We start from the raw sequence: 25,960 nt of genomic DNA on the forward strand, positions 1-25,960 counted from the left end.
ACTTTTTATTTTGAAAAATGTCAGGCCTTCAGAAAGGGAAGACTAGAGCACCCTATTAGACCTTTCACCTAGATTCACTCATTGTTAATATTTTGCCATATTTATGTTTTTTGGGGGTTTTTTTTGAGATGGAATCACTCTGTTGCCCAGGCTGGAGTGCAGTGGTGCAGTCTTGGCTCACTGCAAGCTCTGCCTCCTGGGTTCAAGCAATTCTCCTGCCTCAGCCTCCCAACTAGCTAGGATTACAGGCACGTGCCACCACGCCCGGCTAATTTTTGTATTTTTAGTAGAGATGGGGTTTCACCATGTTGGTCAGGCTGGTTTTGAATTCCTGACCTCGTGATCTGTCTTCCTCAGCCTCACAAAGTGCTGGGATTACAGGCATGAGCCACTGTGCCCAGTGCCATATTTATGTTCTTATTTCTGTGTGCCTCTTTATATATATACATATCTATTAGACTGAGCCCCCATTGCCCACATGGCCATCTGCTCATTGTTAGCTTTCCTCCTCTCCTGCCTCCCTGCCCCACTCTCTAGCGCAGGCTTGCTGAGGTCATTTACCAAGTTAACTAGAGGCACCCAGACCCATGTCTCAGTGTCTGCTTTTGAGAAAGCCTAACCTTAAGTGCTATTTCACAATTATCCAGTTTTAAAGCTGAAATCCAAGAATTTTTCCTTTTTTTTTCCCCAAGAGAAGATGCCATTTTCATCACAACATGTTTACATACTCAAGGTAGGAACTTCAACACTTTGCTCCTTCTGACTATACTTACCCATTTGCACAAACATATGCAGTGCTCCCCTGGCCCGCCGGCAGCTCTCCACACCAGAAAGAGGAAAAGGTAGGCTGGTAAGACTCAGGCTTTCCAGTTATTTCAAAACCAATAGCAAAGTAAGACCTGAGGTGCATATGGTTTGAATTTATGTCTTTTGAATGCCTTTTAAGAGAGTTTTGAAATCAGATTAAGACATACAGGTGGACAAAACATTTATGTTGCTCTTTTTGGTCATTGTTGCTGCTTTGTGGAAATGAAATGAAAATCCTGAATGATACTTGTTATTCATCCTAATGTGACCACCCAGCCTCGTGATGACAGTACCATTGGCTCCTAGTGAAAGGGACCCGGAGGCCCCGTAAGCCTGCAAGGGTGCTCCATACAAATAGAAGCGGGGGCAACCAGATTTCATAGTCCTGTAAGGATGGCCCAAGAAGAGAAGTAAAAGACCCCTGGGCACCATAAAGCTGCAGGGGAGCCCTCATTCACACAGACAGCATAATCCCAGCGTGCACACCTCATATATGCAGCACAAGACCACTTATGAAAGCAACCACAAATGGCCAACACAGCCCTTACCCGAGGCCTAACCAACTAGCCCACACAGTGCCTGCCAAACCAACACCCAGCACTGTCTTTCTCCAATGTGGGACAAATACCGTGAGTCTTGGCTTTAAAAAAAAATGTCTCACCCGACTTTCCTGCCAAGTCTTAACTCCCAAAGTCTATCCTCTCTCGGTTGAAATGGATTTCCTTCTTGGCAGTAGAACTTCCACTCATCACTCAGTGCCTAGTCTCAGAGTCTTTTGGTTGGCGTATTATTTCACATTTTTAAGCTAGTGGGAAGCCCAATCACCTGACTCATCATGCTTTCCAGGACAACCCATCTAGTTTTGAGCAACTTGGATAATTGGGGTGGGTTTTGTAATCTCCACTTCCACCCAAGTGCAGACTCCCAGGGCTTTCCCACTCACAACCCGTCAAGCAATTAAGTGGTCCCTGGGCAGCAGTGTGGTTGGTAACGGGGCTACAAAGCTCCTGAATGCAGCTGCTAGGTTCACACACCACACTTCCATAGATTCAGCCAGTAGGGGGACCATGAAGTCAAATACAGTCAGACATTTTATTATGTACGCAAAAATCATAAGCACCACCTGTATGGTGTCAGCTCCCTGCATCCCTAATTCCATAGAATGACACTTAACAGAGAGGCCAGATGACAGACGGCACAGGTGGCAGGTCGTTCTGCTACTGAGGAGTCAGCTCTAACCCTTAGCCAAATAGGTATACTCACAAAGAAGTCTGCGGTTGAACCCTAAGGGAGCAAGGTCAAAAGTCCTGTGCTCAACTGAAACTAAAGAGACGAATGAGAAATGGCCTTGTGGTCATCTTCCACAAGATAGGGAGGTGGGTGGGAACTGCCTATGGCATCTCTTCACCAGCTTGTTTATCCTTTCCTGCTCCAGGAGGAATTGCAGGGTACTTTGCCAAGACTCAGGTTGTACTGCAGTCAATTCTGATCCCACATGTAATCCATAAAGACATTGTCGGTATGGAGTTGTGCAAGGTTGTCAAGAAGCTGCAGCAGAGCAGCTCCCCTGAATACCTCTTCCAGATATCAAAGTTTGGGAAGCATTGAGTGTCCTGGACGGTTCAGAAGGAGGCTGGCCACATAGGAGTGTGGACTGTCTAAAAAAGCTTTTAACGCACCAAAGAGGGTGGCTCTTACAAGATAATTCATGGTAGACATGCAGGCATTCGCCAGGCAATGGTGTGCTCAATGGCTGCTCACCCGCTGTGTGGGTGGATGGTCTGTAGGTATCAGTGTGGCCACAGTGTAACTGCTTCTCAAAGATGACTCGGCCCTTTTCCCAGGATCACCCTATAGCTTATCCTCTCATTTCAAGTCCTTCTTACCTCCTTCAACACGATGACTCAATCAATATCCTCTGCAGCTGGTAGCAGACAGAATAGCAGAGGGGACCCATCTTTAATCTGTGAGGCTCACTAAATATCCCTCTCCTTTTCAGTTTATTATTGTGACATAAATTCTATGCCCTGCATCCTTCATAGTTGGCCAAGTTGATTTTCTACCACGCTTTCTTTAACCAAAAAGGTAAAACAAACAATACTTTTGCAAAACTAAAACTTTAGCTTTCAAAATGATTGTTTCTGATGTGGGCTTCAAGAGTCTATTTCAGCAGTAAGAAAACAAACGTTGACTTTCTTTTTATTTGGATCCTTTCTGTCAAAAACTCCAATCCTTCTCCAGGCAAAGTGAATCTCTTTGAATAATGAGGAGAACAAACAGTGGAAGTGTGAGAAAGGCAGAAAAGCATACACACTTTTTTCCTTTTCTTTTGAAAAGGAAAATCTAAAGTAAAGAAACATGAGTCTCGGGTTAAAAAAAAGAATCAACATCAATCGAAAGTAAACCATGAAGCGACGATTTGGACATTTTTTTTATCCACGTACAGTGTAGCAAATATTTTCTGCCCTAGCTCTTTAAAATACTTAGTGGGTTAGAAACTCATTAATTTGATTTGTTGGTTGAAGAATAAACGTTCCCATGCAAATTACATTCTGTTATATCCTGTTCTTTCTCAGGAGGCTTCTCCCTTGTATTTCATGGCTCCCAGGGTCCAGGAAGATAAGACCACCATTAATATGTACAGAATTCATCTTATCTCTTTTTAAAATACAAATTCTGCCCTCAATATTTTAGTAAGGGGTCAGCAAACTTTCACTAAAAAGCAAAAGTCAGCAAACTTCTTTTTTAAAAGACCAGATAGAAAGTATTCTTGGCTTTGCAGGCTATATGGTTTTTGTCACAATTACTCAACTCTGACACTGTAGTGAAAGCAGCCATAGACAATTCATAAACAAATGAACATGATTGTGTTCCAATAAAACTTTACCTGCCAAAACAGGTGATGAGTCAGATTTGGCCCACAGGCCATAGTTCACTGATCCCCTTTTAGATGATTGTATAAACTATGATCATTTTAAAAATGTTGTTGTCATTAATCACTTAAGAGATAAACTATATCTTTTTCTCTTTTCTTTGTGAGTTTTTTTTTGTTTGTTTTTGTTTTTTCAATTTGAAGCTTTGTCCTTTGCTTCAAACTCTGTTTAAAAACTCAGGAACCTTTCTGATGTTTGATAGAGCAACCTGTGGATTTTCTCCTTTCTGCAGCTACATATTTATGTATTATTTTTATTTTTTGAGACAGGGTCTTGCTCTGTCACCCAGGCTGGAGTGCAGTGATGCAATCACAGCTCACTGCAGGTTTGACCTCCCAGGCTCAGGTGATCCTCCTGAGCGGCCCCAAGAGCTGGAACTACAGGTGTGCACCACTACACCAGGGTAATTTTTGTATTTTTTAGTAGACGAGGTTTTGCCATGCTGCTGAGGCTAGTTTCCATCTCTCCCTCAAGCAATCCACCCTCTGCAGCTTTTTGATAAGATGTTTCTGACAGTTCCAGGACCTAGGCACAGCAAGAAGTATTATCTTTGATAAATAATATTTAAAGGTAACTTTTTCACTATACTGTCTTTCAAAATTCTGTAACAAGAATTATCAGGTATGTCTCACCACTTAGTCAGCTGAGGGGAAGCTTAATCTTGGTCCTAGCTGTAGGTTAGTTCTGTAAAATTGACAGCACAACCATTACTCCTGCTACATAAAATGGGCTACGATCAAATCCAGTACACCAAACATTCTGAGAATAACTGTCAGTGAATGCCCAATACCTCAATTGCACCCAGGGCATGTCTTAGGCACACTGTATTCTCCAAAAATGACTGAAACGTTATCTCCCATTCCTCAAGCTATTCTGCAATGTGAGGCTGCCACTTCTCCATCAAGGTATGAGGCCTATTTCTGCACCCTCTTCACTCTGACAGCTTTGACTAACAAGTGGAGAGTAACTGTGCAACAGTCCCAGGCTTAGCCCACAAAACTAGCCTGTCAATCTCTGCTTTCAATTTGCATGGAAACTTTTATTCTGAGACCAACAAATCCAGTTAATTAATTTTTAACCGACTACTTTTTTCTTCTTCAACTTTTAAGGTATGTATATGTGCAGGATGTGTGGGTTTGTTAACGTAGATAAATGTATGTCATGGTGGTTTACTGCACAGATCATCCCATTGCCTAGGTATCAAGCCCAGCATGCATTAGCTGTTATTTCTGATACTCTCCCTCCCCCAGCCCCCACCTCCAACAGGCCCCAGTGTGTGTTTTTCCCCTCCCTGTGTCCATGTGTTCTCATTATTCAACTCCCACTTATAAGTGAGAACGTGCAGTATTTGGTTTTTTGTTCCTGCATTGGTTTACTGGGGATAATGGCTTCCTGCTCCATCCATGTCCCTGCGAAGGACATGATCTCATTCTTTTTTATGGCTGCATAGTATTCCACGGTGTATATGTGCCACATTTTCTTTATCCAGTATATCATTGATGGGCATTTATATCATTTTCTTTATCCAGTATATCATTGATGGGCATTCATTTCATGTCTTTGCTGTTGTGAATAGTGCTGCAATAAACATACATGTGCATGTTTCTTTATAATAGAATGCTTTATATTCTTTATATTCTTTTTTTTTTTTGAGACAGAGTCTTGCTCTGTCGTCAGGCTGGGGAGCAGTGCCACAATCTCCACTCACTACAACCTCCGCCTCCTGGGTTCAAGTGATTCTCCTGCCTCAGCCTCCCGAGTAGCTAGGACTACAGGTGTGCACCACCACACCCAGCTATTTTATTTATTTATTTATTTATTTATTTATTTATTTATTTATTTATTTTTTGCTAGAGACGGGGTTTCAACATGTTGGCCAGGATGGTCTCGATCTCTTGACCTCGTGATCTGCTATATTCCTTTGGGTATATACCCAGTAATGGGATTGCAGGGTCAAGTGGTATTTCTGCCTCTAGGTCTTTGAGGAATTGCCACACTGTGTTCCACAATGGTTAAACTAATTTATACTCCCACCAACACTGTAAAAGCATTCCTTTTTATCTGCAGCCTTGCCAACATCTGTTGTTTTTTGACTTTTTAATAATAGTCATTGTGACATGTGAGATGGTATCTCATTGTGGTTTTGATTTGCATTTCTGTAATGATCAGTGGAGGTGTTGAGCTTTTTTTCATATATTTGCTGGCCACATGTATGTCTTCTTTTCTGAAGTGTCTAATCATGTTCTTTCCTCACTTTTTAACGGGGCTGTTTGTTTTTGTTTTTTTCTTGTAAATATGTTTAAGTTTCTTGTAGACTCTGGATATTAGACCTTTGTCAGATGGATAGATTGCAAAAATTTTTTCCCATTCTGTGGGTCGTCTATTCACTCGGATGATAGATTCTTTTGCTGTGCAGAAGCCCTTTAGTTTAATTAGATCCCATTTCTGACTGAGTATTTTAAATTCTGAGCTACCATATAGAAAGTCCAGCCTATTCTGCAGGAGAGAGTGATCATGTGGAGAAGCACTGTGGCATATCGGATGTGCAGCTCAGTCAAGTTTTGGGATGACTCTTGAACCCCATCTCTGACTGTGCCATTTGAGAAATGCCAAGTGGGAATCATGCAGCTGAGCCAAGTCAACACACAGAACCTTGAGAGAAAACAGTGAATTTGTATTTCAAACTACTAAAAGTTTTAAGGTGGTATGTTTATAGCAACAGATAACTGGAGCACGAACTGACAAGCATAGAGAAAATCTGGGTTGGCGAGAATTAAGGAATTCATGAAAAAAGAGATAAAATAAAATGATAACACAATGCAGATAAACATGAAGTTAAAAATAAGCTCAGAGGACAATATACACCCTAATTTGGTAAGAAAATATTAATACATGTTCAATACAATGAATAGCTAGCTGGTAAAAGTCCTCATGTTCTGTATCCTGAGAAGAAGATTCTTGGTCTTGAAAAACAAAACAGCAACCTCTGAAAAAGACTATTACGAGGGTAAGAGATATTTTCCTCTTGAGGTCACACAACAAAGTTTTGCAGCCACTTCCAGCAATGTCACCATGTCCTGAAGGAAAGGGCTAGCTAGCATCATTATAATTATATTTTAACTACATCCTCTGAGTTACATTTTAAGGTGGAATAGGACATCTTTCTAATATAAAAATAAAAGCAAATTATATTGACATGTCTTCTCTTTGCTTGTAATAGAGGAATGGGTAAACAAAAAGCCTAGAGGAATGAACACAGCTAGCTTCATGCTCTGCTGTGACCCTCCATGATTCTGCATCTGGCTGAAATTTTTATGGCTTCTGTTGAAATTCCCAAATGCTGAGAGAAAAAATAATAACTAAAAATAAAATTAATTTGAGGGTAAAGGAGAAAGTTGGTTGTAAGTGATGCTTTAGAAAAGGTGACCTTTTTGAGCTTAGGAGGATTATTGATACTCATGAATGAACATGTTTAAAATGAAAACATTCCTTCTGCTAAAAACAGGGCAAGACTCCCAGCACACTCATTCTGGACTCTATTTTGGAGATCAGTGGGAAGTAAATACTTCTATGAAATGCCTAAAGCCTTGACCAATCTAAGCATCTGTATGGTAAAGAAGAGATTACTCAACATGGACCCCTCTGTTCTATTCACAACACTTCAAAGACTTCCCCACTGATCCAGGAGGGGAAATACTGTTTACTTGTAATGTATATAAATTAGAAGATAGAGAGTTATTTTGGCAAGTTAGAACATATGGAAAAGTATATCGTATATATAAAACAGACTTATTTTAGTTAGAACATATGGAGAAGTATATTGTATAAGTCTGTCTGAAATGATGACAGAGAAATGTGTTACCTTAATAGAGTCAAGAATAAATTGGGGACCATGATAGCAGGGGAAAAAGGACTTCCTAGAATACTAAGTTTAAAAAAAATGTGTATCAAAGCAATTAATCCCAGAGCACAAGTACAGAGGAGATGGGTCCTAGAAATAGATGAGAAAATAAAACAAACAAAAAAGCCTTATTCCCGGGTGAGAGTCTAATAGGTGGAACTGATAGTATAGGTTCCTAGTTAGCTAACATTTTGTATGATTGTTCACACTCAAGTGATCGATAAGAAATGAAAAACCCACAACAGGATGAAGCATGTTCCATAGAATGCTTGCATCCAAATTCTCTTTGAGGTGCAACTCTGTGTGTCAGTCTGACCCAGCAAAGTCAGGCTAGGTGCATCATTGGTGGAGGTGTCCAATTTTGAACCAGGAACCAGGAATCAGAAAAAAGTTCAGGTGTCCATTTCTTTCCCTTCTCAGTTGTTTCCCTTTTTTTTTTTGTTTGTTTCCCAGTTAAATAGAGATGGTGTGAAGATACTTTTTTTTTTTTTTACAGACTCCTGGTTTTAACTTTAGTTTTTGGTTCCTTAGAAACGCCATGGCAAAACTCTTTATTATACAATAAACTTTAGGAAACTTATATTGAGTTTTCGAAGTTCAATTTCAACACAGAGGGCAAGTTTTAAGAGGGTAGAAGTAAAAATCTCTACTGCACAGAACTTAGGCAAAGGATCATTCTCCTAATCTTTTTTCCCCAGAATTTCTTCTCTGCAAACTTCTAGCCAGAATAGGCTCTCTTTTTTTTTTTTTTGTTTTTGCTTTTGTCAATTGTAGGTTCTAAATTTAAAACTCAAGTTGAATTTTTTTATTTAGCTTTGAATTCATTTTAGCTTTGAGAGCAGTATATTTAGCTACTGCCAGTTCACCCCTTGGTAGGACTAGTAGCTAAGCCAGCTTTTTTCTCTTAAAACTCTATAAATTTTCTTATCCTAGAACACAGGTTTTTCTAGATCATAATTAATTTTCCATCACTCAAATGAAAGGGAAATCTTTTTCATGCACACTGAAATTCATTTGAAACTAAGGAAAACACATTTGAGGAATATCTGAAATTATTTATAAAATTATAGCAATAAAAAAATGAATATTTCCTAAGGCACATATCAAGTGCTTGCTCTTTAACTGGATCATTCAAAATACAAAGTTAATGTTATGAAACAGTGTAACAGCTTAAAACACTGCATTATATACACACTGTTACAGAAATTCCTGAATTATTTATTGCTTCAGTAGCATATCCAAAGTTGAAAATGAGCATTTTTGTGGATTTCACTTGTCTTCCATTTAGAAAGCTCTATATTTCCGTTCAGTCTCATAGTTGGCTGAACACTCTTTGTTGCCTTCTTTCCTTGACCTCCATTTCCTTGTTAGCTCCTTTCTTTATCACTCAAATCCTTTTTTTTTTTTTTTTTGGACTTTGCTGAAATTCTGGTCGTGGATACTGTGCTCCTTATTTTCAGTTGGAGAAACTGCGGCACAGAAAATTTCAAATTAGTTGTTTAATCAGCTTGCCACAGTAAACAGGCGGTAGAGTCAGGATTTGAACTCAAGTCTGTTTGCCTCCAAAGCTACTAGAGTTCTAGAGTTCAATATTTCCACTGTCAATGACAATATTCAAATATTCTAAAATCTATGCTTGAATGGTTGTAAGTCAACAGTGGCCCCACCCAATAGCTCAAACCTAGTCCTGGAAAATGTTCTTAAAAGCAGTTCTGTAAAAGTAGAACTACCGTTTGATCCAGTAATCCCATTACTGGGTATACACCCAGAGGAATATAACACATTCTACCATAAAGACACATGCATATGGATGTTCATTGCAGCACTGTTCACAATGGGAAAGACATGGAATCAACTTAAATGCCTATCAGTGACAGACTGGATAAAGAAAATGTGGTACATATACACCATGGAATATTATGCAGCCATAAAAATGAAAGAGATCATGTCCTTTGTGGGAACATGGCTGGAGCTGGAGGCCATTATCTTCAGCAAACTAACACAGGAACAGAAAACCGAATACCACAAGTTCTCACTTGTAAGTGGGAGCTAAATGATAAGAACTTATGAACACAAAGAAGGAAACAACAGACATTGGGGTCTACTTGAGGGTGGAGGGTGGGAAGAAGGAGAGGAGCAGAAAAGATAACTATTGGGTACTGAGCTTAATGCCTGGGTGATGTAGTAGTATGTACAACAAACCCCAGTGACATGTGTTTATCTATGTAACAAACCTTCACATGTACCTCCAAACCTAAATAAAAATTTTTTTAAAAAGAAGACATGAGGTGAGGGAAAGGAGGAAAAGCAGCTCTGGACTCTCAAAAGAGGAACTGCAGAATTTAGACATGATAAAAATGAGAGTTAGCCTGACCTAGAAAAGGCACCATTTTCTCAGGTAGAACTGATGAAAGACTGTTTTGTTTGTGTTTTATGTTTTGGTTTTTGTCTATTTGGAGGGTTGAGAGAAATTGACAGTTTACACTTAAATCTTACTATATATCATTTGTATATATAATACACACTGTTAAAAGTGTGTTTCACTGTAGGTAGTTCTTATCACAAAGTATAGGTTAAGTAACTCTTACATAATTTCTCATTGATGCTTTAATATATAGTTGTAATGTCGATGACCTTTACAGGTATTATAATATTTTTAGATTAAGTGGAACCTCTCAAACTATTATTTTGGCAACCAGTTTGGGCAAAACAAGAGAGCAGGCAATCACACTGGAAAGGCTTATTCTAATATAGGTGTATTAGTTGTTTCATTAAGAAATTGAGTGTCCTAAATTGTCCATCTTATAAAATTCATGTCTAAATCCAAACTCACAATATTTTCCTCAAAATCAATTTCTTCTGCATTTTTTCCAATATCAAGAAAAAATCAACTTTACTCTTGCAGTTGCTCAGGTCAAAACCTTGGTGTCATCCTGATTCTTGATTGTTTTCTCACAGGCCACATCTGGTACCTCAGCAAATCCTATTGCCTTTTTTTCCCCAAACTTCTTCAGAATATGACCACGTCTCATCATCCCTTCTGCCGCACTCAGGTTCAAGCCTCCATCATCTCTGGCTGGGATTATTGCAGGAGCTTCCTAGCCATTCTCTCTGCCTTTTTCCTACTTCAGTCACTCCTCAATCATGCCTGTGCTTAAAACCTCCAAGGACTTTTCTTCTCACTCATAGCAATGTCAAAAGCATTGCAATGACTTACAGGTCCTATACCATCTGCCATCTAATATCCTTCTGACCTCATTTGTTGCTATTCCCCTTGTTCAGTCCCTCTAACCAAAGTGGCCTCTTCTCTGTTCCTGGAACAAGCCACAAGGCTTTTATTTCTGAGGCACTATTTTTCTTATTGCCCATAGACAGTCACATGGCTGCAGGTTTTTCTGAGTCTGTTCATGCTGCTACTACAGAATACCAGAGACTGGGTAATTTATAAAAAACAGAAATTTGTTTCACACAGTTCTGGAGGCTGGGAATTCCACAATCAAGAGGCCAGCATGTTCATTGCCTGGCGAGGGCTGTCTGTCTCTTCTTCCAAGATGGCACCTTGCTACTGCATCTCCAGAGGGGACAAATGCTGTGTCTTCACATTGCAGACAAGCAGAAGGGCAAAAAGAGACTAGCTAGTTTCTTCTTGCCCTTTTATAAGGTCACTAATCCCATTCATACCGGGGTCTGCCCTTATGACTTAATCACCTTCTAAAGAGCCCATCTCTCAATACCATCACCTTGGGGTTTAAGTTCTAACATAGGAATTTTGGAGGGACACGTACATTGAAACCATAACAAGGTCTTTACTCAAAAGTTGCCTTCTTATTGAGGCCTTCCCAGGACTTCCTATCTAAAATTTCAAGCCAGTGTCCCCACCCCCAATGCTTGTTACTCCCCCTACAATACTTTTTCTCCTTAGACTTTATGTCACCATCTAATCTATTTAACTCATTTATCTTGTTTATTATCTGTCTCCCATATTGGATTCTAAGCTCCAGGAAGACAGGGATTTTTTTCTGTCTTGTTTTGTTCACTGCAGTTTCGCCAGTGCCTGTCACACAGTAGGCACCTAAAACATTTTTGTTAAATGTTGCTGAATTTCATTTAGATAAAATTGACATCATAAACTTTCTGCATAAAAGGACAGCAAAAATGTTTCCCATTTCTAAACTTGTTAGGTATTCAGTCAGTCCTAATTAGCAGTTCTGAAATCAATTTTGATTATCTGACAACATGATGTCCAAACTGAGGTATTTATATTTTCTGTTTATCCTACTTTCTGGAACATTTGATAGTAGCTTTCTACCACAAACACATTTTTAGATTAAAATTACTTCACCCCCTATGGTTATCTGTGGGCACTTGTAACAAATTGTTTGCTAGTGCTGAGTGAGCCAGTGCTGATTGGCCATTGGGAACTCTAACAAACTTTAAATTTCAGCAAAATGCCCAGAGACTGCTAATCCTGCAACAAGAAGCCAGTTATTCTGAAGGTGAAAGATACCAGGTAATTTGGCTTTCATGTTCTTGATAGCAAACGGCTTTATATCAGAGTTGTTTACGTTTTTAAGATGTTTGCCACACAGGTATGGTTTTATTACTTTTGAAAATCTTCTCTACTGAGCAAAACTGTGTAATACTTGGTGCTTTGTTTTACAAAATAGGAAATGTGTTACCATGCTCTAGAAATCATCAACTAAAATTGATGATTTGATGGCAACTTTCTCTTTTTTTTTGTTATTAGCATCATCAAGATCTACAGTAACTCAGACTTTAATTTTCCTCTATCCCTTCACTTAACAAACTACAATCAGGAAAATCTGATCTTATTCATACTTTGAAACCTCATCTGCGTTGATATTTCTACTGATGAGCATTAAATAATTTCATAAATTACTTACGTTGTCCTGATCTATAAAATGCTTGGAAGGGTAAACTATAGTTAGAATTTAGATCCTTCTAATTCCATTAATTTAGAAAAACATAGCCTAGGATTTTAGAATATATTTAATAGTTATATTTATTTCTCCAAATACCAGCTTTTCCTTGAGGTGTTTAAAGATTGCAAGAATATTTAGATTATTTTTTCCCATAAAAACATGTTTCCTTCATGAAATCTCAGTGGTATAAATTTATTGTTTTCATAATATAATAATAAGATCAATAGTCCAAAGACATGTTGACTTTTTTCCAATCTAATGGCTACTTAAGTGAGCTCACTAGTTCCTGTTGGTATATTTGCCAAAATATAAACAAATACCTTTATTTGTAACTAAATGTTAGTATTTTGAACATCATTTTGTTGATCCCAATATAAAATACGATTTGCCTTTAAGTCAACTGCACATGGATTTTTCTGTAATAAGATAAAAGAATAGAAAGTTATTTAAGGTGGCAAAGAGTCTTGATTAAGAAAACTGGGTCTAGAGCCACATTGCCTGGATACTAATCCCAGTTCTGCCCCTTAATATTTGTGAATTCTAAGGCAAGTTATTTGACCTTTTTGTGTCTATTTCCTAATCTATACAACAGGCACAGTAACGCCACCTAACTTGTAGGGTTGTTGTGAGGCTCAAATAATTGAATGCATGCAAAATTCTTAGACCCAGTGCTTGGCTTATTTTAGTATTCAATAAACGTTAGCTATTAATGTCAGTGTTGCAAAAATAAGTTCACTCTCCAGCCCACGGATGGCCACTAATTCAGACACATTGCTAACGAACATGAGACATAGATTAGGGCACCAGCCCGGAGGCACATAAGCTTTCCCCACAGTGCAATCTGCTACCTGACAGACTTAGAGTGTGTTATGAACTGCTACATCAACTTAATGTCATTTTGAATTACACAAATAATTAAACAATCTCTTTCTAAAGACAAGAGGAAGAAGAGCTGATGATAGAGCAAATAAATCTGTCTATAAAATATATTTCTATCAACTGACTTTACTGTTTTAATGATATTGAATAATTTTCATTTTCACATTGGAATAACTAGACATATGAAAGCTCTTAGATTAAAATGTCCACACTCGGGTATAAGTAAATTATACATAGTCTATACACACACATACACAAAAGGATATGAACTGCCCAGGGGAAGGGTGTTTATATATTCCTATGTGTTTTATCTCTTCTTATGGCTGCAGTTTATAACTGGAAATGCTTTGCAGTAAGATATTGTTGTCTTTTCACAGAGATTCTCAAAGATGCGAGTTTTCTGTGTCGGACTACTCCTTTTCAGTGTGACCTGGGCGGCACCAGTAAGTATTTACAAATTCAATTATATTTCAGATAATCTCTTGCTCTCTTCATTTGTTTTTCTCTCAAGCAACGTCTATTTAAATTAGTAGCATCTACCTAATTCAGTTATTTTAAAAAGAACCAAGCAAACAGAAAGCATCCAGTACTTAACACTTAACACTCTTAACCCAGGAGGTTCTCAATAAACATGTGCTGAATTATGAGATCTCACAAAGCTGCCTTTTAAGGAACACCAAAAACAGATTTTTCGAGAAAACCAAGAGGCAGCCACAGCATTTCAAATCAGCTGATACTAATGAGTGATACTCAAAGACTCAAATTATAACATGGCAAAATAATCTTTTACTATTTTCCTGAAAACTTAAAGAATTTGACATGGATGTTTTAAAGCTAACCAGCTAGATTTAGTAAACAGATAAAAATGCAAAGAGACAAGAACTCTTCTGTATTTCTTGCAACACCCCAACACTGTGGGATCCTACTTATGATTTTCTCTTCATCAGCGAGGCTAGAGGTGGGAGGTAGTACCCCCAAGCTTAACCCAAATCAAGCTCCTACTTCCTTGTGTGTCTTTTCTTCCCTCTGACTCACCCAGTTGAATATTCAGGATGTGACCAAATTATCTTGTGAAAATGCTGAGTGTTAGTTGTTTTCTGCAATGCAGACACAGTGCTAATTAGATAACGTCTGAGCAGCATCCTAACTTATCAGAATAACCTTTTTGGTTGGAGAACCATGGAAACAAATAGTCATCCCATTGCCAATCATACTTATATATAGGTCCTGAGTGAGTGGGTGACTGGTAGGGTAACCAGGCTGATGAGGATGACCAGGGAAGCAGAAGGCCTCATGGAGGGCAGTGGAAGTTGGGGAAATGTGTTCCCTTCTCCGCACACACTCTGTGCAACAAGGGTGTGCAGTACAGTCCTGTGGGGGCTGTACTGCTCACAACACACATTTGCAAGACCCCATGCACAGACCTCACTCAATCAAGGCCTACAGGCTCAGGTGCCTCTCCCACCTCTCATGGTGGAAGAATGAGTCTTGCTGACCCAGCTCAAGTCAGCCAGCTGAAGATTTTATTTTGAGCAACATATTCCAAGAAACAGCTGGAGTGGGGCTTTCTCATCATTTTCCAGTAAATGTGCTATGTCAACATCGATTCAGTGACCACTGATCAGAAGAGGATGCCAGCTTTCCTCCCCAGAGGCAGACAATGCCATCTCCATTACAGGGCCACAGTCAAGCCTAAGACATCTGCCTGGGGGTTTAGGGGGGAGAAGAGAGGGATGCATATTTCAAATGAAAGCAGCTCAGCAAGGATGCAGAGGCAACATTTGTAACTGTGAATCATTAAATATGATGTTTTCTTCCAGGTATATAGATGCCATTTTAGTAATCACCTAAATTTTTAAATGATAGATTGGTGGCTTAAGAAATTAGTATATACTCAGCCACTTGCATACATCTTATAATTATAAGCCAAATTCTAAATGATTTTCAAAAGGGAGAAAATGAATGTTTATTAGGCTATGCAATTCAGTGAATATTCATCAAGATGCAGTTAGACTAGAAAGACTTTGTTATAAGTCGCAATAAATCAAAACTGTACCGAGGTACTCTATATTGTCAAGTATGTTTCTAATCCATATGTGTCTGTGTGTTCTGTAAGAAGATCCCTGACACCCCATACTATCATTTCTTTCTTTTGCTTAATATCTGCCCATCTCATTTTTATGCTTTCTTCTTCCTATAGTCCAATTTCCAGAACTGTTTGCCCTGTTTTTATATTTTTGAAGAGTGATATAATGGTCCAAATTTATATTCACACGATCATGTAAGAATCAACATAAGAAATGCAATAAAGGATAAAACTATAAAATATGCCTTGAAGATAATTAATATAAAGTTTAGGAACATTTCCTCTTATTACTAAATGCTTTTTCATATTTAATCATTTAAAAATTTATTATTTTAACCCTGGGACTTTGAGGCAGAAGATTTAAATTAAAATACCTTCTTTACTTCTACTGCAACTACCAACTATGAGCGTAGGCACTTCTGTTTCTTCTACTGCTCATCTTATAAGGGTTACTTTGGAACTCATATGAGATTATAAGTACAAAAGCAGTTTACAAACTATAAAGTGTCCTATAAATAGAAAGTGTTACTGATAAACTATTGTTATTTTCTAGAATGGAATGGAATATTAGGCAGCTATGCCTTGGGGTCCAGCCATGGAAGTGTTTTCTAAACTTCTGAGTTTTGTATTTTGAAGATGATTTTGTCTGCCAGAGTCCAGTCCAGAAAACAAAATCCACAACAGGGAGCTCAGTAGAGGGACTTTCTAAGGGAAACTAGCTATAAAGTATAAGGAAGAACAGAAAAGCCAACGAGGGGTGGTGAGACCACCCAAGGATCGAAGCTACTACCACCCTTAGGGCTGGAAGGAAAAAAAAAAGGTGCTGCTCCTAGGCCCCTGGGTGGGGGAACTAGGGCCACAAAGGAGAGGTACCCAACTCTAGAGATGCAGCCCCAAACAGAGAGAACAGAGAAGGACATACCCTGGCTTCTCTCTCTTTCCACCCTCCAGTGTCATGCCAGGCCTCCTTCACCCAAACCCAGTCTGAACACAGAGGGCAAATGAGCTTGGGAAATGAAGGAATCAGTTCAGATTGAGCTGGAGATAAAAAGGAGCTGAGAGCAAGCAGGGACATTCCCAATATCTTAGTGCAAGCAACAACCTGTCTGTATTAAACAAAATATAGAAGCTTAAGGCTTCTTCAGGAAGAACACTTTCCAGGTAAATAGGACAGCTGGCCTAGGTGGCCCTCTTTCTGTTTATCTCTTTATTCAATCTTTCCCTTAAGGGGTTCTCTCTTTTATATGATTGATCCACCATGATGCCTGCTTCCACTGTAGCACACCCATTCAAACACGGCCCAGTCCGCCCATTGGTTCCCAGTGCCACATCTGAGATAGGCTAGGAGTTTCTGAAAGAAAGAGGTAAATGAAAAATACTGAGAATTAAAGAACTGTTACATCTATTCCTTTCATAAAACAGTTGCTCTCAGATTTTAGGGTCCCTGTTCTGCATGCTTTCCTGCAGTTTGCAAACTTCAGCCCAAAGGCCTGGGACAAACTGCCGGGGTCTGTTCTTTCTTCATTTCTGCCCTTTCTGCGCTTCAATAGCTGCCCCTCACCCTACGCTACCCTCAAGAAATTTTGACACTTAATGTCAAACCAAGAAAAAGAATTTATCCTAATCTGCTGGCCACCTCCATTTTTCCTTCTCAGAATGTAACACCTGGCAGCAATAAGGTTTTATCTTTAATTGTTATCCTACCATTCACATGAACGGCTATGGTTTGACTCTCCCTGGGCCATCAGCAGCGTCATATCTTAATTCAATATTACAATTACTTGACTTATATAATTAATGCACACATATCATTTAAATCGTCAAACTCTGATTTTAGTTCACTTATATTTAACAACTCCCAGTTTGCCAGTGAAAACTTCTTTTTCAGTGGATTCTGGTGGCAGCCAAGCTCCTTCATCTGGGGTGCCATCCCTCCCTACTCCCCCACCACACCCACTTAGCGGTTGTCTCAGCTTGAATCCAGTTTTGTAGTGGAAACGGCACTGTCTCCCTCTGGGGGCAGAAAGCTGGCACTGTCTTTCGTAATACTGAAACAAATATTAACGCGATGAGTGTGTCAATCTTCTTTTGGTTAGAATGATTTTCCACGTTGAATAATACAACCCACTGAGAGAAAAATAAATGAAACGTTTGTTTGAAGAAGTTAATGAAATAGAATGTTCTAGTGGGTGAAGTTTTGTTTCTTGTTTCCTTTCAGAGATTTCAACCACAGACTGAGAAAACTAAGCAAAGCTGTGTGGAAGAGCAGAGGGTAAACAGAATTCGTCTTTTCAAATAACTATTTCAGCTCTGTAAAGAAAAAGTCAGTAAGAGAAAAGTGTAACTGTCAAAATAGTCTTGGGCACTTTGAATGGAAGTGAAAAATTATACAACATAACGTTGGCACTTTCTAGTCAGTCAGGTATTGTAACTCACACACCATATGTGACAGAAAAGAGCAAAACATTGTGAATCGAGATTTATTTCTCTCCAATATGATTTCTTCCTTCACATGAAACAATGCTTTGCCAGGCAAACTTCATGGGGCTAAGTGAGTAAGAATTTGGGAACATTGTGACTAGCAAACAATATTTTCCCACACATGTACCTGACAAACACTTTGCTCTCAGAATGATAAATAAGGGAGTAAAGGGGAAGGTGGCTATCAGATCTGAATGGGGAATTCTGTGTCCATGGAGTCACCTTTCCATATGCATCCAGTTAAATGACTCCTCCCCGCTTTGCATGCCACCAAATTGCAGCTTGCTTCTGCCTATCACAGAAAATTATGTTCTAAGAACTAACAATCTTCTGTACTTCATCTCAGCTGAAAATTACAAAGGCCAACACTGCCAGCTTAACAGCCTGAATGTTCATGCTGTGAGTTTTGCCAATTAGACATCAGACATGAATATTGTAAATCCTGCCTTTCTCCTGGTCCTCTCACCCCCTCCCACCTGAAAATATTTCCACATGCTCCATTTCCATAGACATTTGGTAATAAAATGGATCCACCCTAGGACAGAAAGCAGTTGACAGGCCCTTAGGGAAAACAGATTTAGAGTTACGTAGAAAAGAGAACAAGTTGCTGTCTTCGGGAGCTGGCTGACACACACCCTCCTGTGGTTATAAGAAGTACTACCATTTGTCAGAGGTAGAATTCAACTTCACCCAAATTTTAAAGTTTCTTGTATGATTACAAAGAGCCCGAAAACTTCTTTGTAAGAGATAAAACGTGCCTCAATATAATGTTGTGTTTTTGTAGATAACATACAAGGGTCACCATGAGAAACATGGGCATTACGTTTTTAAGTGTGTTTACATGTCACCTGGGAAGAAAAATCAAACTGATGTAAAGGTAAGCTGAATCTCTGAATGACCATTCTTAGCATGACTAAACTCTGGACTAGCCCTAGAGGAAAATGTAGGGGAGGCGAAGTTTACTTTTGCTTGCTCTGGGATTTCTGTCTTATGGCTGGCACTTTTGTCCCTTCCCTCACTCCCCAGGCTCCTCAAGCCTCTCTACTACAAAACTCTGGGTCCCAGAATCTTCCTGATCCCCATCCCATGCCTCAGCCCACATCTCGCTCTGCTTCAGGACTTGTGGCTGCAGGTGTGATACTCATGGACCCCAGGTGCCCATGGACTGCTGTGTTACTGCTTCTGAGTAACATTTGGTGTTTTATAAGGAGGTTTTCTTGACATATTCTACCATATGCTCTGATGGTGGGGATCTCAGCAGGAGATGGCTAAGAGGAGAAACCATTTTGGCCTAATGAGTGACACATTTTACTGTCTCTTAAATTCATTCCATGGATAACTCCATCTGTGTTGGGTTGCTCAGAAGTAAAAGAATGAGGCCCTTGTCACTACAATGACAATAATTCTTTTCACTCAGTCCCTTCTTGTAGATTCATCGGCCAAAGGGCTGGAAATAGCTTGAAATGCCATCAGCAAAAGGGCTATTTACTTTTTCCAAATCTGGTTTTATTTCCCATGGAAGTAATAGTTTCCCTTCAGAATGTTATTTTCTTCTGCCATCGATATCCTTTAGATGACATCTCTAAGACTACATCTAACTGTAAATAAGTTAAAACATATCCATTTGACAAATATATGTGGAGTCCTTAACTGGTGTGTAAGATACTATGTGAGATAAAATGATGGAGAAAACAAATTCTTTCTCTCCAGGATCTTAGAGTTAGAAAAGAAACAAAAGGCACTTACAAAAGTTATTGTAAAACAAGACAGAATGTGGGAGGTGCTATGTGAGTAGTACCCAGAAGAAAAAAAAGATCATACTTTAAGGGCTTAGAGTAGAAAGAAATTAGTTCCTGGCCTCTGGTGTTCATAATGGAAATAATTGCGCTGGGCCATGGAGGATGAGTAGGATTTGAGCAAACAGAAGTGAGTGGGTGAGGCCGTTCTCCATGAAAAAACTCATAGGAACCAAAGCATGGAGACAGAAAAGCAGAGCATAGAAAAACAGCCAGCCAACTGGTACACAGACCATCGAACAGTCAGAAATCATTTAACACAAGCAAATGTAAGAAAAGTTTTTTTCTATTTTTTGATATTTTCTTCAATGCAAAAATAGCCATCATATACCACAGGTTAAAAGTTGTTTCATGTTTTCATTTATAAAATTATTCTACTCAGTCTTCTAATAAAATGCACACAATTCATTAGTGTACATGTTACTTTTTTAAAAGCAGAGAAGCACTAAAAATAAAACATAACTTCCCACTTCAGACAAGGGAGAGAAAAAATTAGGAAGAGATTATAATAATCTACTGAGTTTAGATTTAGTGTTTAACTCAAAAGATTATCTTAGTAATGAGTAAACAAACAACAATGAACTTGATTGCAAAGGAAAACATAAATGTCCAAGTAAAACTTTCCAAGACTCAATTACTCAAGTCAAATATTTAAAATACTTTTTATTTAGTGATATACTACAAAGTTTATTTCTATTTTTTTCTTACGGCAAAATCTTATTTCAGAATATACCCACCAATATTAAAAAATTAATGAACAACAATGCCATAACTTTTACAAGTAAGTAATTTTAAATTATATTTTACAAATATTACACATTAGCACTTTTGCAGACCATATATTAGCCAGCTTCTTAAAAGTAGAGGGCACTTCTAAAAGCCATTTTTATTTTGAGATTCAAATGTGAGCTGATTCAACAATTTCCCCACTACTTCCAATAGTTAATAAGATACATGTATAAAAGCAGACAGTCCTCCAAGCAGAACAGTACTTCTGTTTGGGAGTGAAAAAAGAGAGAGAGTCCAATCAAAATCTATTTCAGATAACATCCCATCGACGGCTACAAGCTTACAGAACACACAGCCCGAGGGTGACACTTGGGCAATATAAGAGCAGGGGGTTCCAGAGTTTGTCCATCTTCATCTGCCTCTACAACCAATATTAGAGAAGTCCAGAGACTGGGAAAACAGTTGTGCATCCAGTAATTACATGACTATCATTAATATTATCTAGGAAAGAAACTATCATTCATTAAAGGGCTATGCCCAGTTCTGTATGCTTTACATGCATTATTTAATAAAAATCATTTAATTCTCCCCAAAATACTGAAAGGTAGATATCATTTTTATTTTACAGCTAAAAAAGCTAAGGCTCAGAGAAGTAAAATAATGCTCCCAAGATCACACAGCCCATAAATGGCAGTGAGGCAACTGATTCTAATGCATGTGCTCTTTCTATAGCACAGCTACTCTCATGAGCACTGGACTGAGGGATTAAGAAAGACTATTTGGCAATTCCTGCCTACTGTTTCACTCGACATATTCCCTATGATCCTGGCTTCCCTGCGTTTGGTTTTTCTATTTTCTTTGCTACCTTCCCTACACACTTGACCAAATACTATGAGCTTCTGGCTGCGTGCTCTTTTTCTCTCCATCAGGGAGCTCTCATGTATTCTGACATCTTTAATGAACACATCTAAGATGTCCACATGCTTGACAAGAGCCGACAAATTGAAGTGGTGGTCAAAAAGCACAAAATTAAGCTGTATTAGTAAAAATAGGGCTATGGTCAAGGCAAGGAAGTGGATGGATGCCCCATGCTTGGGGCTGATCAGGCAACATCAGAGTCAAGGTCTGATTTGGGACCCCACAAACAAAAGGGAATTCATGATCGGGTAATGGGTCTGAACGTAGTCACCTAACACAAGAGAACTGTAGTGTCAACCTGGAGAAGAGAAAGCAGCCAGCGAGTTTGAAGGAAAACTAAACTTTTCAAATGTTGGGAGGGTTTCATAGGAAAGAGGAAATAACCTTATTAGGTGTTGCATCAGGAAAAATGGATACTAGTTTCAGGTTAAAAATTATTGAAAAAATTACAACTATGTATAAGTGAAACAATAGGATCTGAAAAGTAATAAACAATTAGCACGTAAGATGTTCAAGGAAAGAAGAGTTGACCATGGGCTATGAAAACTGGGAAGGACTTGTACTGGGACACACCAAGAGCCTGTGGTACCCAATTCTCTATCTCTAACTGTATATGGCTTTTTGAGCTCAGGTTCTATATTCCCTTAACATCAATACGTCTAACATTAAAATCCTTGTCTTTTTCACCCTGTCTTCATTTTTACATGTTAACATTCCAGTCCATTTTAGTTATTAAGGCTTTTTCTGCTTGGGCACCAGAAGAAGGGGTTTTTTTCTTTGTAATGTTTTTCTTTGGCGTAATCCTAATCCAAGTGACTACATCTCATTACTGGACACCAGAAAAGCCTCCTACATGTTCTTTCTTACCACTGTTCCTCCTAAATCCTTAATTTTTATTTTCTTAATCTCCTGTGAACTTTCACTAGTTCTTCATACTCTACAAAATAAAACCAAATTCTTCACCCTGGCATTCCATCTTCTACAAGTCTCCGGCACTCTGTTTGTCGTGCAGACCTAATTGGACATGATGTCTCTGCCTCACAGACCTACCCCCACCCTCCATACCCCTCAGGATCGCTGCCTTTGCCAATAAATATCACCAGATATTGCTTAGAACATGTAGCACCCACCCTAATTTCTTCCACGTTCCAATCTCTCAATAAATATCTCTGATGTTGCTGATTTCATATTACTCATCAATTCAAAGGCCTATGTAGGGATGTTGTATATTCCAGCTCATCCTACAATTTGGGGGTGAAAAGAAAAAATGACATTTAGTCTGTCTATAATTGTTCTGTTGCTCAAGAGCTCCTCATGGAGGGTCAAGGGAATGTGCAGAAATTAAATTCAATCTGTTTAAACTTAAGGTTATCTAATAGTTAAAACAGTTACTTAAATAAATCAGTCTCTTTTAGTTAAAAGTGCTCAGATCCTCACTCCTCCTCCTTCTCCCTCTAAGATGGCATCCAGGTGTGGCTTACACCATCCACTACACACCATGCACCAAATGGACAAACATGGCTTACACCATAGTAAAGAGGAAGACTTGGAATCTTCAGACATGCATGAGATAATGTTGCCTAACCACTTGAATGCTTCTTGGCCTGCTTCATTCTAAAATGAAGTTGTTGGCTACCATAGCTTAGGATTCAATTAGTGCAGTCTTGACTGGGGCCCAGTGGTGACTCAGCCTCTCTTAGCTCCCATGAGCAATTTAGACTTCTCTCTGTTTGAGTATGACTCACATTTGTCCCTAGTATGTACTCCATCTACACTGCTCCTTTTAGAGCCACTTCACTTCCTCTATGGCAACACTTTCTGGAAACCTCCAGACCAGATGCTCAGACACTTCTATATTTAGCCTATGCTACAGAGAAACAGCGAGTGGCAGAGGGTATAGTCAATCTCAGCTCTTTCTTCCTGACCACATTGTTCTGCCAAGCTTACTGAAAGTTGGCTGCACCCAAGAGTGAGAAAACCCAGGATATGAAGCAGCATCTTTACAGATCCTGCCCCTTCTCCCACCAAAAAAAAAAAGAATGAATTGAAATATAGATACAAATACTTTACTCTCCTCCTCTGCTTTCTCTTTTTCATTCCATTATTCTCCCAGGGACTTTTCTTTTAAATGTTAGAAGATTTTTCTATTTGCAGATTTTCTGTTTAAAAAGAAGCAAGAAAGAAAGGAAAGAAAAAGAAAATACTCCTTTAGGCAGATGAATACCTCCGATGATCAGAATGAAGGAGAGAAAAGGGAAAGAGAGAGAGAGAGAGAGAACTAATTTTAATATATGAAATCCATTTTACTTGCAATGACTCACTATTCCCACTATGTAGGTTTATTCATATTATGTCTCAATTGTGTCCTGTTTCCAAACAATTGAATATGCCACTTATTCTTAAAATATTCTCACAATTTCCCTTCTGCATATTTGAATATTACCCATTTTTCAAGCCTAGTTCATTCGTCTTTCTCCATGAAACCTGATTTGACCATTCTAGAATGACCTTTACCAGTAAATCTCTATTGAGTTAATAGATTCTTTTTATTAAATATCTGGTGGATGGTTTTTATATTGCCTAAGAATTATTATATTTTAAAAATTATACATAAAATAATCACTTCATATTGAAAATTGTATTTTAGCAGGAAGAAAAAAACAAAGACAATATTGGTTTTCACCATTTGGGCAAGAGAATAAATCAAGAGCTATCATCTAAAGAAAATATTGTCCAGGAAAGAAAGAAAGATTTGTCCCTTTCTGAAGCCAGTGAGAATAAGGGAAGTAGTAAATCTCAAAATTATTTCACAAATAGACAGAGACTGAATGAAGAATATAGTATCAGTAACAAAGAGAATACTCACAATGGCCTGAGGATGTCAATTTATCCTAAGTCAACTGGGAATAAAGGGTTTGAGGATGGAGGTGATGCTATCAGCAAACTACATGACCAAGAAGAATATGGTGCAGCTCTCATCAGAAATAACATGCAACATATAATGGGGCCAGTGACTGCGATTAAACTCCTGGGGGAAGAAAACAAAGAGAACACACCTAGGAATGTTCTAAACAAAATTCCAGCAAGTATGAATTATGCTAAAGCACACTCGAAGGATAAAAAGAAGCCTCCAAGAGATTCCCAAGCCCAGAAAAGTCCAGTAAAAAGCGAAAGCACCCATCGTATTCAACACAACATTGACTACCTAAAACATCTCTCAAAAGTCAAAAAAATCCCCAGTGATTTTGAAGGCAGCGGTTATACAGATCTTCAAGAGAGAGGGGACAATGATATGTCTCCTTTCAGTGGGGACGGCCAACCTTTTAAGGACATTCCTGGTAAAGGAGAAGCTACTGGTCCTGACCTAGAAGGCAAAGATATTCAAACAGGGTTTGCAGGCCCAAGTGAAGCTGAGAGTACTCATCTTGACACAAAAAAGCCAGGTTATAATGAGATCCCAGAGAGAGAAGAAAATGGTGGAAATACCATTGGAACCAGGGATGAAACTGCGAAAGAGGCAGATGCTGTTGATGTCAGCCTTGTAGAGGGCAGCAACGATATCGTGGGTAGTACCAATTTTAAGGAGCTCCCTGGAAGAGAAGGAAACAGAGTGGATGCTGGCAGCCAAAATGCTCACCAAGGGAAGGTTGAGTTTCATTACCCTCCTGCACCCTCAAAAGAGAAAAGAAAAGAAGGCAGTAGTGATGCAACTGAAAGTACCAACTATAATGAAATTCCTAGAAATGGCAAAGGTAGTACCAGAAAGGTTGTAGATCATTCTAATAGGAACCAAGCAACCTTAAATGAAAAACAAAGGTTTCCTAGTAAGGACAAAAGTCAGGCCCTGCCCATTCCTTCTCGTGGTCTTGATAATGAAATCAAAACCGAAATGGATTCCTTTAATGGCCCCAATCATGAGAATATAATAACACACAGCAGAAAATATCATTATGTACCCCATAGACAAAATAATTCTGCACGGAATAAGAGTATGCCACATGGGAAAGGCTCCTGGGGTAGACAACCCCATTCCAACAGGAGGTTTAGTTCCCGTAGAAGGGACGACAGTAGTGAGTCATCTGACAGTGGCAGTTCAAGTGAGAGCGATGGTGACTAGTCCGCCAGGAGTTCCCAGCGGGGTGACGGTCTGAAGACCTCGTCACCTGTGAGTTGATGTAGAGGAGAGCCACCTGACAGCTGACCAGGTGAAGGGAGGATAGAGTGAAGAACTGAGTGAGCCAAGAACCCTGGTCTCCTTGGGGGAATTTTTGCTATCTTAATAGTCACAGTATAAAATTCTATTAAAGCTATAATGTTTTTAAGCAAAAAAAAATCACTACAGATTTATGAAATAGGTAACATTTGAGTAGGTGTCATTTAAAAATAGTTGGTGAATGTCACAGATGCCTTCTATGTTGTTTGCTCTGTAGACATGAAAATAAACAATATCTCTTGATGATAATTTGTATTAAGTAATCTGTAAGAAA

At 38.8% G+C, this 25,960-nt stretch overlaps 1 protein-coding gene across 6 annotated transcripts; it reads left to right on the forward strand.

Moving 5' to 3' along the window:
• The first annotated feature begins 782 nt into the window (after positions 1-782).
• MEPE (matrix extracellular phosphoglycoprotein) lies at positions 783-25,960 on the forward strand. 6 transcript variants are annotated; one of them, XM_003265883.2, is made up of 6 exons: positions 12,106-12,151; positions 13,841-13,906; positions 17,768-17,821; positions 18,815-18,907; positions 19,057-19,162; positions 24,121-25,960. In XM_003265883.2, exon 6 carries the CDS (start codon positions 24,352-24,354, stop codon positions 25,588-25,590), a length of 1,239 nt encoding a protein of 412 aa, XP_003265931.1. In that variant the 5' UTR covers positions 12,106-12,151; positions 13,841-13,906; positions 17,768-17,821; positions 18,815-18,907; positions 19,057-19,162; positions 24,121-24,351; the 3' UTR covers positions 25,591-25,960. The 6 variants fall into 6 exon arrangements, with proteins under 6 accessions (XP_003265932.2, XP_030674311.1, XP_003265929.2 ...); XM_030818451.1 differs by lacking the exon at positions 19,057-19,162 and having other exon boundaries at positions 12,102-12,151; XM_003265885.2 differs by lacking the exon at positions 18,815-18,907 and having other exon boundaries at positions 19,057-19,184.

The sequence above is a fragment of the Nomascus leucogenys genome, chromosome 9 (assembly GCF_006542625.1).
Source record: "Nomascus leucogenys isolate Asia chromosome 9, Asia_NLE_v1, whole genome shotgun sequence".
Lineage (NCBI taxonomy): Eukaryota > Metazoa > Chordata > Mammalia > Primates > Hylobatidae > Nomascus > Nomascus leucogenys.